Source organism: Phymastichus coffea, unplaced genomic scaffold (genome assembly GCF_024137745.1).
Source record: "Phymastichus coffea isolate CEN01 unplaced genomic scaffold, Cenicafe_Pcof_1.1 PCOF00096, whole genome shotgun sequence".
In the NCBI taxonomy this organism is placed as follows: domain Eukaryota; kingdom Metazoa; phylum Arthropoda; class Insecta; order Hymenoptera; family Eulophidae; genus Phymastichus; species Phymastichus coffea.
The window spans coordinates 83354-101071 of record NW_026706907.1 but is presented as its reverse complement, the minus strand read 5'-3'; the positions used below and the strand labels follow the sequence as shown (position 1 = coordinate 101071).

General features: G+C 60.8%; 1 protein-coding gene across 3 annotated transcripts in view; it reads right to left on the bottom strand.

Moving 5' to 3' along the window:
* Nucleotides 1-17718, bottom strand: part of LOC131669667 (chondroadherin-like protein) — a 66991-nt gene that overhangs the window by 12436 nt on the left and 36837 nt on the right. For 2 of the 3 annotated variants that reach the window (XM_058944714.1, XM_058944715.1), the window contains one exon: nt 4130-4213. In XM_058944714.1, the coding sequence (XP_058800697.1) occupies nt 4130-4213 (84 nt within the window). Of the gene's footprint in view, nt 1-4129; nt 4214-16228; nt 16659-17718 lie in introns of those variants that run through there. The other variant, XM_058944716.1, reaches the window with a different exon arrangement.

Below are 17718 nucleotides of genomic sequence, written 5' to 3'. Positions count from 1 at the left end.
GGTCGCGCTCGTCGCTAAAACTCCCGTAAATTATTGCGCTAGGCACGTCCGATCGAGGCCGAGTTTATTTTATGGGATTCGCCTTGTGCAAAGTTTTCGGGGCTACGCGATCCCAGCCGCGCTGCACCGAGTTGTTCTCGAACTGACGTCAAAGAAAACAAGATTTGGGCGAATCAGGTAAATCCGACGATCGAGACCACGTTGAAATTGTTGGCGTGGCGTTGGGGGTGGAGGGTGTGCGGCTGCGCGGCTCGACAACTCTCGATGACTTTGCCCGGCCAGTTTGGCTCTCGAGGGCTGCATCGCGTCGATGAACGACAAGGAGGGTATCCCGCTATTGTATTTTTCAGAACGACGGCAGGGCACATCGCGGCGGCCATAATCTGCTGGCGCGGCATTGTTCGCGGGTTATCAGGGCCAGGATGCGTTGCGGGAAATGATGCTTCGTTTACGACTGCAGCCCTCTGCTGCACTGGCTTTTGTTGGGCGTTTAAGGGCGCGCAGCCGCGCCAATCGACGCGCGCGTCTAGCTATCAAAAATATCACACACCACAGGATTGGCAGCGAGTCTGCGGCAGGCGAAGAGATTATCCGTTCTCGCGGGCTCTCGGCCGTTGATCGGCTGCAAGCCTGCCGGACGCGAACAATCGTCGCTCGCGCCGAGTATACGATCGGCTTTCGCGTTCATTCGCGATTAGCCGCTCGAATTTCCGACAAGGAGAATCGGAGAGGCGGAGAAGACGCGCAGCCGTGATCCTTGGACCTGATTAGCTTTTGATGAAAAGCCCGCTGCCGGTGTTTCGCGCAAAGGGAGCCCCGGCTTTTCTCGTCGAGAGCTCGTTAAGGAGCGGAAAGCTTGCCGGCCTGGAAACAGTCCCGCTTCTTTCGCCCGCCTCGCAGTCGCCGATTCGCGGCGCTCTCTAATGGCGCCGCGGGCTCTCGCACGCGCGCTATTAATTAGCCTGTCTAGCCCTCGGCTCGCCTGCTGCTTACGCCCCCGAAGCGCGACAATAGGCGTCGGCCGCTGCGACTCGTGTGCGTGCCCCTCGTTGAGCGCGCGAACAGCCCAGCAACAACAAATACTAATGATCCGGGCCAAAGTACCAAGCTCCTCGTCAAACGGTTCGTCGAAAAGAAAAAAAGATATTGACTCAAGCTTTGCCGTCGCCAGAGCCGTCGCCGGTCCGGCATGTCAAAATACTCGACAACGAGGGGAAAAAGTCTCGTCTGCGAAAGCAATAACACGTGGACCGTGACGCGGCGCCTGTCCGCCAAAAAAAAAAAAAATAAATAAAATAAACACAAACATCAAAAAGTCCTCCTGTTATGGCGGAGCAAGTGAATTTTTTTTTTCAGCCCGCGCCCGACTCGCGCGCTGTTTACTTTATTTACGTCGCTCGCTCTGCTAAGGCACCTATCATCGCCGCGCGAGCGACGCCTCCGAGAGGCAAAAAGCTCGCGTGACGTAGTACAGTTGCCCGGAACAAAGGCCGGCGCGGAGCTATCGCGGGGAAGGACTCCGCCGTGGAACACGCCGCGGCGCCGCGGCCCTCGAACAATGGAGGTAATGAGGCAGATAACTAGCGTGGCCGACGAGGCGCGCGAGCCGCCTTTCATTATTTTCGCCGTTATCGCCGCTCGAACTGTGCGACCCTCCGCCGCCGAATCGGCCGATAATAAAACGAGCGAAACTTCGGGCATTATTGTTGACAGGATCGCGCTTGTGTACTGCCGCCGACCATTTCAGCGCGGCGCAATTAATGTGCCTCCGGAGTGGTGCGCCGGCGAGTCGAAAATTCGTCGGCGCAAACGAGAGTCGGCCAAATCCATGAGCCGCCGATCCAAGAGAAACCGTTTTTCCTTTTTTCCTTTTTTTTTCCCTATTTATTTTCTATTTTATAACAAAGTCCCGCGCGCTCGCTTGATTGCCAATATTTTAAAGCGTCGCGCAGCGCAACTGGCAGGTTGATTAACTATGGACAGTTCGCCTGCGCGTCAGCAATAACTTGGCAACGAAATTGCGTGAGAAGCGAGCCCGTGTTTTTTCACCTCGTCCCCGCTGCCCCGCGCCGCCTTTCTCGAGCCCCTTTTTCCGTGACTTTTGCAAACGGGAGATCTCGATGCGGCATTTAAGCGGACGACAGTTCGCATACGTAATGCACGACGGTCGCGGAGGGGGGGGGGGACTGCTGAATTGAATAAATGGAATATCAATAAGTGCGCGCGTGAGTGCCTGTAACTGTTTGCGGTGAACAGCCGGACTAACGATAATTGAACCGAAACGCAGACAAACTGCAGACTATCTTAATGAGTCCATCAATAGCTAATTAATTAAACTAGGCGCCGGCCTCAAATCGACAGAATTACAGCGGAGCAGCGCTTGATAAAGAATCGCTAGAAACAGTAGCGTTAATTAAAACTTCCCCGAAGTCATATTTTAGCCGTTAAATGATTAACCCAATTTGTTTTTTTCCGTGCCAGTTTTAGCAGCCCCACTCGCACTCGCGCGCGCGCACGCACACACACACACACCCGCATGGGCGACGAGTCCCCCTCTATTACAAATGTAACGAGTAAATAAAGCTAATTAGCCCGCGGACTTGGTTTCGCCGTACGCCATTTAATTTTTTCCTCGGATTCCAAGCTACATTTTCGCGGGGCGCGACCACCGAATTCGATAGACGCACACGTCGCGCGCGCCGGCGAGAGAAAGAGCGCGGCTTAATTAATCAAAACGTCCCCGCGCGCTCTTTCAAAACTGAGTAGCGCTCGTCAGTTTTCAATTAGAGCGCGCACACCGGCGCGTCTAGGCAAACAGACCCCACTCGGGCGCAGTACAAGTCCTTTGACATCGTGGCTGCGGGACGACGTATAATCTCGCCTCGACGCGTACACTTGATTGCGCGAGTCGATAAACGCGTATGACGAGCGAGAGGAGCGGAGGCCCGGAGCGCAGCGCTTAGTTCGAGTCCGCCAAAGAGCCAGCCCGAGCGCGGAACGAAGACGCGCGAATTCAATGAATACTCGCTGCTCGTCGTTCGTGCGAGTGAGCGGCCGGCGTCACGACTAAGCAGCTCCGTCGACTCGCGCGGACGCTCAAGATCCGCGGCTGGCACTGATCGTCGCCAAGAAGAACCGCTGCTTCTTCCAATTTACTCTGTGGAGTTGACGGGCAAGCTCGAAAAAACAGGATTCGCGGGAGTTGCCTCCACTGCCGGTGCTGCTGCTGCTGTTCTCAGTAAAATTATTCGGGCGAGAGAGAGAGAGAGAGAGAGAGAGAGAGAGAGAGAGAGAGAGAGAGAGAGAGAGAGAGAGAGAGCAAGACTAGTGCACTAATCCCCGGACGCTTGTAGTTCGCAGTTGGCGCTCAGTCGCGCTTGCATAACCCGAAACTTACTTGACCCGCTTTGCTCACTTTTGAGAAGTTATCGGAAACGCTAGCTACTGCTGCGCTCGGCAAGGCAGTCGTCCGAGCGGCGTTGGGGCCAAAGGAGGAAGGCGAAAAATAAGAGGGGAAAATAACGGGCGAGGGATCAATTAGCAGGATTTATGGGGCGGTATTTCTCTCTCTCTCTCTCTCTCTCTCTCTCTCACTCGATTTTTTCTCAGCCGCCAATGACGAATGGCGCGTGCGCGCGACCGAACAGACGACAGAGGCTCGGCCGCTGGCTAATCCCGCGGAAAAAGATAGCCAGCCCGAGAGAGCCCCTATACCTTCTGTACATCTCTCGCGAACGAACGAAATAGGAAATTGATCCGGGGCGCGCTCCTGCCTCTGCCGCCCCCGCCGCTTTCGTTCCGCGCGGCTGTCAGCGGCAGCGCGTCCTTCCGCTAGTCAGCTGCTCGCCCGGGATCTCGCCCCGGAAGATGCTTTTTCGGCGGATTAGCCGGGCATAAATCAGCTGCGCCACAGACCAAGTCGCGCGAGACGTACGGCCACTCTGCCGTAGGCGCGGCAACGCTCTTCCGCGGAGGAAGGAGCCGCGAGGCGCCCGACCATTGTCTCCGAAACACTCGAGGCGACTCGTCAACTCGTCCGCGCGAAGTATCGTCGTATTGGCGAGCTCAGCCGGCGCGCGCAAGTTGGGCGCTCCGCTCGACGAGGACGCATAGATCAGACCGTACCAACCTGTGCGTGAGCCGTTACTGCTGCTGCTGCTGCTGTTGCTGCTGTTGCTGCTGTTGCTGCTGGGCTAGACATCCTGGACTGCATCTGCAACATTCAGAGGAAAGGGCCCGCATTAAACATTAATTCGCTCGGTAGCTCTCTCATTGTACTTGCTAATCCGGCGTGCGCTCGGGTTTATGCCGCTCTCCGAGCAGCAGCGAACAACGAATGCGCCTGGCAGCGCCTTAGATCACGCGCGCGCGCGTAATTACAACGTTTCCGGATCAGAAATCGGGCTCGCTGCTTGCCGCCTGGATTTTACAAACAATTGGCCCGAAATTCCGATGATAAACTGTCCGCCTCGCGGCATATCGCAAATAGCGCGCGAATCATTCAATGCAACAATTCATTTCTCCCCGGCGGCCCGGCGGCCCGATGGCCTGCAGCTGACAAATCCGCTGGGACGCGCTCGCCGCACTAAAATACCGGCGGCCGCACCGCTCCCGATTGAAATCCGCCGAAATAAAGAGCCGAAAACTGAAAACTAAAAACAAAAGTGAAAGAGAAATGGCTCGTAAATATCGCGGGGCATTTGTCAGGACACGCCAGGGCAGAGCAGACGAGGTGCTTATTCTGGACTGGCGCTCGGGCGTAAATATCAATGTGAATTAAGGCGCGCAGCCGCGCGCGCGCCAGCGCCGCTGCCGTCTCATCGCGAGCCGCGTTCGGAGCCACTAGACGGGACGCGCGCCGGTGCTTTTCCCAATTGTCGGGGGCCAGGCACTCGGAAACCGTAAATTACGCTTGGCCGCCGCGGAGCTTAACGAGGGGCCCACTGGGACCGGCGCAGCTGCGCCTCGCGACAGCAGCAGCAGCCAGTCGCCGGAACGTACGGACGGCGATCCGAAGCCCTCGACTTTCCGATTGTCATCGAGGAGCCGCGCGAGCGCCGACAACGAGCCCGCCACCGACGCAATCAGCGAGGCGCCGCGAGCCCGCAATCAAACGCGCTATTGTCGCGACACCGTGGAAAAGGCGCGGGACTCGCGGCAACGGCGGGCTGCGCGCGTGCGTCGAATGCCCGCGCGCATTGTACCTGGATCGAGAGGGCGAGCAGCGCGAGGGTGCAGGCAGGTGCGCGAGCGCGAAAACCGGCCGAGCTCTTATCGCGTCGACGATCCGTCCTGAAGGATTCGTTGCACCTGCGCCGCTCGTTCGACACCGTTGAGCCTGCGGACGCTAGCCCGTTCTCTCGCTCTCCCGACATCTGCCAAAAATGGCCGGGCATTTTCGCGCGGGCGCACTCGAGCTCTGCCGCGAGTTGGCAAACGTTCGCGCGATGTGCTGCACCGACGTCACCAGCGGGAATATCAATGGGCGCCGCGCACGCAGTTATGCGTCCGCCGACTATGCCATTGGAATCGAAAGCGGAAGCTCGTAAAGACGAAGACGGCGGCGGCAATCGAGCGGTTGCGCGCCAATTGTAATTAAGCTCCGCTCTCGGGTATCTTCGAGTCGGCGCGCGTTTCAGTCCCAACATCCGCGGCATTTCGCGATTAGAACGAGCGTAGACTCGGGCGACCTCCGCTCGGGACTTGCATCCGCGGCCGGTAGAGTGCGCTCGACTCGCCGGCGCAGCTTGGAATTGGAAATTGGCACGAGGCAAAAGTGTCGAGGGGGGAGGCGGGACGGAAGGGGCCGCACCGACGACAAGTGCAATTTCGCGGCGATAACGCGGGCGTTAAGTCGAATCGGCGAGGGGCGAGCGCGAGCCGATACCGTCAGCCCCGAGCAATTACGCTTGGCAAAGGATGCGGGCCGTCGGAGCGCCGAGTGAGATAAAGAGCGCGCCACCCCGGCCGAGCTCCTTGGAAATCACGATGGAGAGGCGCGAGCCCGCGGGCGCGTCGACTCTTGGCCTCGTCCCCGGGGAGCGCGCCGTGGGCTCGACAGTTGCACTGCCGCTGCACCGATGCTCGCTTGTTGCTCGAGCCTCTGGGCCGGTGACGACTCGGCCGAGCAGGTCTCTTACGCGCGCTCAGCCCTCGAGCGTCCACAGCCGCAATCTCGCCTTTTGATCCGCGAGCGCGACAATGGCCGAGGGAGTCGCGCGTCGACGCGAAGGGCCCGTGGGATCCCTCTTTTGCCCACCTCGCGGCCGAGCCGCTGTACCGCTCTGTCCGCCGTAGCCTCGGCGGTGTACACCGCACTCGCGAGCGGCACGAGCGGCACGAGCGCCGGGACAGCGCTAGCCGACTGCTGTCGGAACTCGACTGGGCGATCCGACTGCCGAGACGGAGGCTCGCGTATTTCGCGAACGACGGCTCGCTCCAATTTTTCCACGGGTTTCACGGAACATCCCTGGCATTCGCCTTATTCTCGACGCGTGTGCCGAGGACCGCGCTGTCCATCTGCTCCCCCCCCCCCCCCCCCCCCCAACCCGTACTCTGCTCGTATTGAGCGACTCGCGGTGAACGAAACTTGCGGGTTTGCATACTGCGATAGAGCGGCAATGCTGCGCGAGAGCCTGTTTCACGCAGCAGGAGAGAGAATCGCATTCCATCTCGGACACGTGCTCGTCGAGCGGCGGAGGACGGCTCGCTCGTGCATTTATTTTTCGATATGCGAGCGCATTGAGGCGCGCGTGTGCGCGGTCGAGTCGAGTCATTCGACAAATGAACGGCGCCCGGAACAGCTCGCGCCAACAATTTCTCAGGTCTAATGCGCTTTCCGTGTCGAGAGAAAGTTCCAAGGATCTCGCGGCTGTAATTATTCAGCGGCCGGCTCCTTAATGACCGCCGATAAATCGGGCCCCTTATCTATAAAAGCGCGCCTGCATTTCCCCCTCTTTATTTTCCGCGAGATTTTCAGCTGGCCGGGCGCGTGAATTCTCTAAGGTTGAATAAATTTAACAGCGGCGCGGCCGATATAGAGGCCAGTTTGTTGCGGACGCGCTCTCCCTGACCCATAAAAAAGTGAGAGAGAGAAGAAATCGATTTCGCATCAACGTAAATTATCATCAAACGGCGCTGCGCGAACGGCCATTCGTTCTCGCGAGCGCGCTTGCGTCGCACTCCCGGAGCTCGCGCTCCCGGCCAACTTTCAATCCGCCTGCAAGTCATAGCTGGAGAGAAACAAAGGCTCGCGGGTCTCTTTGGCCGCGCCGCGCCACGCTCTACCTCCTTGTTCGAAAGCAACGACCGACACGGCGCGCACCGTGCGTCGCGATAATCGAGTCCGATGGACGAAGCGCAGCCTATAAATCAGCCAGCTCGCGGAGAACAAATTGAAAAAGCGCGTCCGAAAAAAACGTGCGCTAACACGCGAAAATTGCTTTCTCGAGGGATGTGCCTCGCCCAAGGCCGCGCACTACAAATCAGAGTTGTGGCAACGCACGCTTCGCGATCTCGTCATCGACTGTAACTCACGACGACGAGCTCGATCGAGCAGCGCGAAGTCCAAGTGGCGAGAACAACAAGTCGTCTAGCAAACGAGGCGCGAAGCTCGACGAAAGCCGGGGCAAAAGTTGACGGCTCGCGGGAGCTGGCGAGCGAATTAGCCTGCGTTGCAGTTGGCAGACTCGAGGCGGCCGAATTTCGCAAGTTTAAAGTTTCGCGAGTGCGCCTCAAAAGCCCGAGGACTGGCTGGGATCGTGCAGAGCGCGCAGCCGCTCGGAGCGTCTCGCGGGGGCGCTGCGCTCGGCTCGATCGTCTCTTCGGCTCCGGCGCGTAATGAGAGCACGTGCGCGTACGCCCAGATAACGCAGCAGCTCCCCGGCTGACTTTCGATGTTTATCGGCGCGGTGCACGAGGAAACGGCGCCGGCTTAATTGAACTATGGTCCTAATGGAGGGGGAGCCGCTGCTGACCTAGCCTACTCGCAGCCGATAAGCGCCACTCGAATCTCCAGAATTTCAATTAATTTTTGCCGCTGAGCAGCGATTCATCACCGGATCGGGCTCGCGCCGAAGAAAAGCGCAGTATCAGCCCAACCCCGCGGCATCTCTCTTAGCGGGCGCACGTTCGCGTTGCCAGACTCTTCCCCCATCCGCTACAAGCTCCCATCGTCCCACGGCCAGTTTTTCCCTCGGATCGACACCGGCGCCGCAGTCGTCGAGCTCGTTAGGCCGCCTCTCGGCCGACCGCGCGGAAAAACATCGGCGACCGGCGGTGCTCCGCAAACATCGACGCGGCCGCGGCCAATTTCCGCGAGCTCGTTGCGCGCGATCTCGTCAATTCGGGCCCCACGGAATTCCTCGATGGCATAGCTCGCTGGTTCGCTGGTGCGTCCCGTCTAATTTTTGCGTCGACGCAATATGCGCCGGAACTCCGTTTACCGCCGGATGCCAGCGATCGAAGCCGTCATTGCCTCGCACCCCCCCCCCCCCCCGACCTCACCCCACCTCACGGCGCGCCCACGTACGTTCGCTCTGCTCGAGAATCCAACGCACGCCGCCGCGCGCTCGTTACTCGCGGGAGTAACGCCGCGACTGCCGGTGATATTGCGCGCGCGGCCGGAATGAAGCTCGATATTCGAGATGCACCGGTGCGGCTGGCTCCTATTCTCGACGGCGGGGGAGCGGGCAGACGAGCCGGCCTGCTCGCAGCAGGCACCGCGACGTGGCAAGCGAAAAGAATGTGTCCGCGAGCGGCGCGAACGACGCGGCTGTGAGGTCTTAGACGCCGCTGTTGTCTCACGGAAGTGCGTCACTCCCATGGCGGCGCGCCGCGCGCTATGCAAATCTATTTCGAAAGGGCGTGACCCTTCCTTCCTTCCTTCGTACCCTTCGCTTCGCCTTCGCATTGAAGCTGAATTATCGATGGAGCTGGGAAATACGGGGCAAACACCTTATTCGCTGCTGGCAAGCTGCTGTCGCGGTACAACGCTGGCGCCTCTATCGGACCGCTGATTCCAGCACGGACGAACGATCGTTTCGTTCGCGGTTGGATGACGCGCAGGAGCCGCGAGAACAACCAGCCAAGAGCGATCGACAACGGACGCAAGGAGGAGGAGCTGCGAGTAGAATCGCTGGAGGAGTTGTCGTCGAACGGAATCTTGAAGTTATTTACATCGGGTTTGCCGCAAGGGAAGATCGAGGCTCGAGCTAATGCAGTGCTGCGCAGTTTCGCGAACGAGAGAACTCCGAGGTGGGATGCGGAGGCCGATGGGGAGCAGCGATAAGTTGAGAGACTCGCGGCAGCGGCACGTAGATCGTAGAGAAGAGCTGATGATGCTGCTGCTGCTGCTGTTGGGATGGCAGCTGAAAAGGAGAATGTAGGCTACCGCGCGCAGACAAAGGCCCAAAGTATCTCGCCGCCGAGGCAGCGATCTCGGGCGCGTATAGTATAACCACCTCTTCTCGCAGTCTCGTCGTGGTAATTCGGCGGCTCGAGCCGCGACGATAGGATTTGGACTCTGATATAGAGACGAGAGTGGGTAGACTGAGTAGCGCTGTCCCCGGAATTGTCGGGGAAGAGTTTCGCGGACGAAGCCATCGGGGCGAGTGCCGCCTCCGATTCGAAAAATCAGGTCGACTCTATCTCGTCCGGGCAGCCGGCCGCGCAAGGGCGATCGGAGGCTCGCGCGGAATGGACCGCAGGAATTCGGGGCGAGTCCGGTGCCGCTTGATATTGCCGGCGAGTCACGGCCCCGAGGTTATCCGGCAGCGGACCGAGGCGGCGGCGCTCCGGGCCTTCCGATTACGCAAGCCTCGGCGCTCGGGGACGCGGCCTCGCCTCCCGCGAACGGCTGCGCGGGCGCGCGCGGTCGAGGGAGGACGACCGGCCGGCCGGCCGAGTTTCGGCTCTCCCTCGGTCTCCTCGCGCGTGCACGCGCGCACGCAAGCGAGCGAGGGGTGGGCCGCCGCCGCGGCGGCCGGACGTGACGTCATCGGTCACGCTCACGCACACGTCGCTGCCTCGCGTGCGCGTCACCGCTGCACGACCGGATTTTCCGTTTCTCTCTCGAATCTACTTTTCTCCCGGCGGCTCCCTCGCGCGCGCGCGCCCGCCGGCCCGCCCCTGCGCGCGTTCTCCTACGTGCCACGCTCGTTCGCGGCTGATATATACGGCCTCGCTGAAAGAAGTCGCTGTCTCGACCGCGCCCATCTCGCCCCTCGCCCCCTATCCGGGATTTTTCGCCGCAGCCAGACGACCTTCCGCGCTCCTTCGCGAGTCCCTCGAGAGCGAGCCGCGAGCGGCGCTTCGTTAGGCTCGAGCGAAGAGCCGCGGACGATCAATCGTTTCGCGAATAAGCTGCGCGCAGCGCCCGCTCTACCATTCGCACTCCATCGTGGATTTTTGTTTGCTCGGCAGAGAGAAAGGCAGCCGGCCGCTTGCCCAGCTGCCCCCCTCCCCCCGTCGACCGTCTCGATCCTCTGGCGCGAGCGCCCGGTGGACGTACGTGCACACGCGGCGGACTCGATTTTCTCAGCGCGGAAAAATAAGGAAAAAACGCGGACGATCGGTGCGACGCGCGTCGTCCAGCGCGGCTGGACCGCCCGCGAATAGCTTCGAATCGAGGATACGGTTTCGCGCGCGAGCGAATTATAAATCGCGGCTGGAGTGGAGTTTAATAAAATGCCGAATAAAATACGAATGGAGCCAAGGCGCAGACGGGCAGGCAGCCGAGCGCGTTATTTATTGAGAGCCGAGCGCTAAATACGCAGTGGCCGCTGCGCCACTTCGCCTCTCGATCGAGCGCTTTCAATAATTTTTCCCACCGAGCGAATCTCCTCGGCTGGAAGCGCGCTCGTTAATAAATCGGCCGAATCGATTTGAAAAGGCGCTTCGCTATAAAAAAGAAGAAAGAAAAAGGAAGCGCTGCTAACGCTGATTGCTGCCGCGGCATTTCCGAAGAGCATTTCTCGGAAGAGAGAGAGAGCCGAGCGCAGAGCGAACCGACCGAGCGCGCACGCACTCTGCGAGTTAGCACCATCTGTTTTTTGTCGAGTCTCTTTCAGCTCTCATTCTCAATTGAATATCCTCCAAACAAAAGCCGCGCTCCGGCGCAATCGATATCGCCAACTGTTCCTTTCCGCACTTTCCGCATTGGCAGAGCGGCCGCGGAGCGTGGCGCCGCCGACGCCGCGCACGGCAGTCGGAGGCAAGAAAAGGCCGACGCGCGGACAATGCGCCCGCCGAGCGAGTTTGGCAGCGCGGCGAAGGGTCGAGCGGTGCTACCGATTGACCTCGCCGACACTTTTTCAGCGGCGCTCGGCCCGCGCGCGTGTCCGCGAGTCCTCGTTGCGGCCCCCTCCCCCCGCCGCCGCTGTTGGCCGATAAATATTTCAGGCCCAGAGGTCGGCGCGCCCCTCGACCGAGCGCGTCGCTCGCGAATGCCGTCGAAATCAGCGTCCGCGCCCGGCTGACATTTCAGCGGTCGGACGCATTCCGCACGCTGGCAGCATCGCCGAAAGAACGAGCTCGCTCGCTCGGGCCACACGCCGCGGGAGCACCGGGAAAAAGCTCGCGCGGCCGAATCGAATCGCGGGCGTGGACGGTTGCGCGTCGCGGGCGCGTTAGTCGTCGCGCGCGCTCTGCCCAGGCAAATCCCAATTCGTCCGAGTGCACGCGCAGTCACGGACAATCGTCGAACCGCTTTGGCCTTTGTCGTTCCCTTTGTGTGCGTCCGCGCCCGCCTCTGGCGCTGCTGCGAGATCGGCCGGCGCCGATAAATTCGTCGAACCATCGCCGCGACCTATCGCGCGAACCATCGACCCCCGTTTCCCGTTTTCTTCTCGCCCGAGTTCGCGCGCCCCTGCTGCCCCTCCCCCCGCCCCTGCCGTGCGCCGATTCGAATCTGAGGCGGCAGTGACTCCGACGAAAACCGCCGATAAGCCGCGACGGGCCTCGCGGAAGTCTGGGCGAGGCTGGCAGCGCTGGCGCAAATCGCCCGAAGGCGAGATCGCGCGGAACCCGAGAGACGGCCGGAAATTCGCCGAGGCACGAAAGGAACCCGGCGATTTATCGCATCCGCGGTTTCGGCCGCGAGACCGATCCACGGCCCGGGGCGCCGCGGACGAGAAGGCCGTGTTGCGTCTCCGCGGGCTGCGACGCGCGGCCTCGTGGCGCTCCGCCCAATCAACGGTGCCTTTGTCGCGTGCCAAGTCCGTCGCGCGCGCCGGAAGCCTGCAAGGGGCGCGAAATAGCGCGCTGCGCGCCTCCCGCGAACTCGCTCGCGGCGCCACGCCGGCACGCGCTTAATTTTCCCCCGTTCCGTACCGTCAATTAAGCCCGAGCATCCAGGAGGCGGGCGGGCCGCGGATCGCGCGCCCGGAGAAAAACTGAATCGCCGACGATTGTCTGTCCGTAGCGGCTGATGTGTTCGTCGGGCTGGCGAGCTCGCGGCGGTGATGAATCGCCGGGCGGACAGGTGAGAAGACGGATAGGCCAAGCCCGCGGCAGACATTTCGGAATAGCGAGCTCTCGGCGTCCTCGGGGCTGCCGGTGAAAAATGCTCGCGGCGAAACTTGGCTCGAGTGCGCGTCGGCCGCGAGCGCAACGGCGCGCTACGCCCGGAGACGCCCGAAACGGCGCGCGCGGCGTGCATTAGCGCGAATTGCATCCGCCTCTCCGTATTCGTAAGTAACGGTTGCAATATCAATTTCCGTCGGCGGACAACGCGCCGGCCCCGAGAGTGAGAGAGAGAGCGAGAGAGACCGCGAGCAGGCAAATAATCAGAAGCGATGGCGAGAGCGGCGCGCCGACGAAGGAACGAGCGCCCCGCTCGCCGGTAAAGTTCCGCGGCGGCTCCGCGCCGCGAGCGAGACGGTGCCCGCCCGATAAACAAGCTGCAGCGGCGTTCGCGCTCGCTCGGCCGGGAGTGCGTATCCCGAGCGTCAAATCCATTTCGCTTTCGTCGACTCGCCCTCGGCCAACTATCGAATTTCGATACCTGCACCGTCGCTCTCCCGCGAATCAGCCGCGCTCGGCCGGGCGAAAAACCGTCGGGGTAACGAGACGCGCGAGCCTCCGCGAGTACCCGACGCCGCTCCTCCGATGACGAGTCACTCGCGCCTCTAACTGCTGTGCTACTGCTGCTGCAGCTGCTGCCGTTCGCGCGGATTTTCCGAAAGACCTTATCCTCGGCGGCCCAACGCCTTTGTTTTATCCTCGGGATACTTTTTACGGAGCAACGTCCCTTCCACCTCCCCTTCACGGCGCACGAAATTTGCATGCTAATAGAAATGCTTTCCGCGTCCATTGAATTTTTTACGCGAGGCGCTAACACGCCAACGAGACGAAATTTATCGCGTTCGCTCTCCTCGCCAAGCATAGTCGAAAGAGTATATAGCGTGCGCGATATAGCGCCAGCAGACAAAAAAGGAAGTAACCCGAGAGAAATGCGAGAGAGCCTTTGCCGGGGGCGGGGGTGGGGGGGGGGCCTATGGCCTCCGATCGCGAGCAATTTATTTTCGAAATAGCGTTTCATTAGATGCTTACGTGCGCGCGCACGCGCGCACACGCGCTGCGGGATGGCGAGATCGATATCTCATCGGCGGCAATTGCGCGCGGTCCACAAGGAAACGAGCAGTCGGAATATCTTTTGGCGACTGTGCTCGAGCTGATTGGCGCGAAGGAACGGGGTGTAGGCGTTCGCGAGCCACGGTCCACGACGACGATCGGACTGGCGCGCGCGAGAGTCGGCCGGCAATCGAGGGGGGTAAGAAAGAAGCGAATGGGCAAGCTGAATAATTCATCGCGACGGGGCTCGCTTGGCCCAACGATTATCCGCAATGCCGGGCTGCAGCGCGGGGCGAGAACGCGATCGCAATAATATCGAGTTGCGCGCGGCCAATCGATAAGCTTATCGGCAGATGTGTGTCAATGCTACGGCGCTTCGCGCGCCCGTCTTCGGCGGCAGGCGAGGGCCCGTGGGCGCGATATCTCGCAAGCTTCGCGGTGCCGAGCACGGCTGCCTTCTCCGAAAGACGTCGCGACGTGCGCGGCACACTCGACGGCGCGCGCTCTCGGATGTTTATTCGTCGCTGCATCGGAATTTCTCGCCGGCGTCAGCGAGATTACGCTTTATTTGTTATTCTTTGCCTGCAAGTTTCCGGCTTGTCTCTCTCTCTCTCTCTCTCTCTCTCTCTCTCTCTCTCTCTCTCTCTCTCTCTCTCTCTCTCTCTCTCTCTCTCTCGGAACACCGTATCCCCATCGTGCTTTAATTGCAAACAATTCCGGGCGCTGCTAATCGAATTCGCGCGCCGCTATAAATATTCAGCTGGAGGGTGACACTTTGCTCATCATTTTTTGTTGGCCGCCACTTCATTATCCATAGCGATAGAGCCTCGGGTTCGCTCTCACAAAAGGGATCGCTTAATTGAAAGTTCTTGGAGCGGGGGAAGATGGGCTTTGTTGACTGAAAATTCGCCGAGACCATTAACAGGTCGGGCAAAAAACGGAGCTGCAGGAGAAGACTGGCCTCTTGGAAGGTCCAATATCCGGAGCAGCGCGCTTTTAATCCACAGCGCTCTGTTAAATTAACAATCTAAGTTGGGAAAGCCGCAAAACCTGGCCGGCGAATCAGCGCCGGTAGCTCGCTCGGCAGCCAAGGGCGGGTGCACACGACGAAGAAGAAGAAGCGCGAGCAAGTTTCAAGCGTATGCATCGCATTAAGGCCCTCTCATGAATCTCGCCAGCTTCTCCGCGGCGCAAGCGGAGGCGGAGGCGGCGCCGGCGTCGGCCGCGGGAGCACCTCAACTAATCCAATAATTTTGCCCTAACGAGCGGGATTATGAATAATAATATTCGGCGAGCGCGGCGCCGTCGACCGGCCGCGAGAGCGGGGATCGGAGGGAAGAGGCAAAAAGCACCAAACGACGAGGCTCGCGGGCGGCGCAATTGCGGACGTGGGGTCTGCTGCAGGCGACAGCGGCATCGGCTATCGTTGCTCGGCGCGCGGCGTCGCGGGCTTCGGCCACTCGGCTGCTGCTCGCTCGACCGAGCCAAGGATGCCTATAAGCCTCGGCTGGCCAAGCACTGCGAGCGGGCCTGCGGATTGATCAAGGAAGCGGCCCCGGGGCCGAGGGGCGGCCCGCCTACTATTTGCGCTGGCTAATTAGCAATTAACCGCCGATAAGCCTGCCGACTAGACTGCTCCTGAGGCTCTCGGCTAGCCTGCGCCTGATAGCAGCTGCCTCGACCTCTGCCCGAGAGCCCTGGCCGTCCGACCCGCCGCCGCCCGCAACTCCGCAACTCTTGACGCGGATGCTGCGGCATTGATCGGCGCCGCCGTTCGTTCGCAACGAGACTGCGAGAGACCGACGAAGACGAAATCGCGACGAGGGCGCACACGAGTGGCTTGAGCCCGCGCCGCCTCCCTAATGGATCGTTACTCGATCACGGTGCCTATCGATATGGATCGGCCGACGACAGCAAGGAACTTTCGCTGGAGGCGCCGCCGTCGCCGCTTCGGTCGCAGGCATTCGAAAACGGCTAATTACCGAAGTGGCGCGGCACACTTGCTCGCCTCGCTCCGCAAAGTCTGGCGCGATGATCGATCGTCCGAACCCGAGGCTCCGCCGCATCCGCCGACGCTGCATCGTCGCGAACTGGCTCGAACGGAGGAGAGCGCGCCTGTGACGAGAAGAGAGGACGGTGTCCGAGCGGGCAAAGTGCACTCGGGCCGGTGCCGCAGCGAAGTTACCGTCGGTCCGTTTCCCGACAGCGCCGGAGCGATCGGCCGAGGAGAGAGAAACGGCCGGGTTTTATGGTTTGCAGTTGGCGCGAGCGGTGCGCCAGCAGGTTAGCGCGCGCGCGCCCGGCAAAAGGCAAAACGAGGCAGTCTATTTAGCTGGCGCGCGCGAGCGGCCGGTTTCCAAGCTGGAAATTGCGCACGGCAGCTCTCGAGGCGCGGATCGCCGTTATAACTGTGGAGCGCGCGCGAGCGAGCGTGCAGCGAGGGGCCTCCCGGAATTCCGAAACTGGAGAGCGCAGGCCGGTTTCGCTGCGTTCGCACCTGTACCGCCGCCGCCGCCGCGCCGCCGCGCCGCCACGCCGAGCTCGACAAGTGTCGACTCACTCGCTCTCTTCATCGTCTCTCTTTCGACCGGCAGCCTAGATAAAAGCAATCAAGCCGCTCGGCTGTCTCTCGATTAACGAGCGGCGAGCAACTTACCAGAGAGCGCGCGTGTTTCGGAGCGGTCCTGCGAAGACTCGCGCCAGTGGTGCTCCGCTCGGTCGCGGCGGCAGCGCTGCCGGTGAAGGAGAAGCACTGCACTAGAAGACGAAGAAGGAGCAGGAAGCGCGGCTCAGCATCCGGACGACGAGAGTCGCGGCGCGCACTCGGCACAGTCGACACAAGAGCTGCTCGCGGCTTGGCTGGCGCAGGCTGCCATTACCCGCGCACGAACGGCTACTTTCACTGGCGGTTGCGGCGGCGCTGGAGCAGCGAGAGGACGGCCGAGCGCGAGCACGAACACTGCTCTGGGACACAGCGCACACACGACACACGGCCAGCGCGAGTGAACGAGGGAGCGAGCGAGCGAGCTAGCTAGCGAGCGCACGCAAGCGGCAGGACTGACTGGCAGCAGGCGGCGCGGCGTAGGCTGCAGTAGGTATACCGCCGCTGACAATGAGTAGGGAGAGAGAGAGAGAGAGAGAGAGAGAAAGAGAGAGAGAGAGAGAGAGAGAGAGAGAGAGAGCAGCCGAGCCATCTGTCGACGCTTTCCAAGTCTACTCTCTGGCTGTCGCTGACTGGCGAGTGTATATAGCGACCGAGGCCTCCGTGCACGCGCTCCGAACCATGGAGCAGGGAACGCGCGGAGCGGCGGCTCGACGGGGGAGGGGAGAGCTGCATCACGCCAAGGAAAGGGAAAGGCCACTAGCACGGCACGGCCGAGAGTGGGAGAGCCGAGAACAGAGCCGAGTAGACCTGCGTATTACGAGGCGAAGAAAACGAATTGACTGCAGCCGGTGATTTTGCGCTTTTTGTATCTTTTCTCTCGACTCCGACGGGCGCTGCTCTTGCCTCCGTCATTGCTTTTTCAGCCAAAGCCCACGGCTCTGTTGACTCTCCGACTCCGGAGAGATTTTTCGTCGAACATAGCACGGCCTACGGAACCACGGGTCGGAGCCTCGCTGCTGGTGTCGAGAGCATTACGCGAACGACACAATGCCCGGTTTCTCCAGCTGCCCGAGCAACGAAGAGATAGAGAGAGAGAGAGAGAGAGAGAGAGAGAGAGAGAGAGAGATAGAGAGAGAGAGAGGAGGCGTCGACGCAAACTAGCCTTGGCCTTGTTGCGCTGCGATAATAACGAGCGCCTCCTCGCGCGGCGATTCTTCGCCCCTCCGGTCCCAGCGAAGGCGTCCGCGACCGCAAGGGCGTTTGGAAAGTTAATTGAATGCCTGCGGTCGCCTCCCCCTCCCGCGCGCGAGCGAGGGCAATGTCGAGGAATGAGTTTCGTGTGTTTTGCCGCCGCAGCAGCCTCGCAGCTGACCAGATTCAATTCGCCGGCGCGTGATTATTTTGCGCTCTGCTCGCAGATTAACGGCGCGGCCGGGAGCGCGCAATTTCCGTGGGGGAGGCGTTTGGAAAGCGCAATTTTTATTGCAGCTGCAGCGCGACAGGCGCGCCCAGTTCCCCGATAAGCGCTCGCGTGAGTTTCC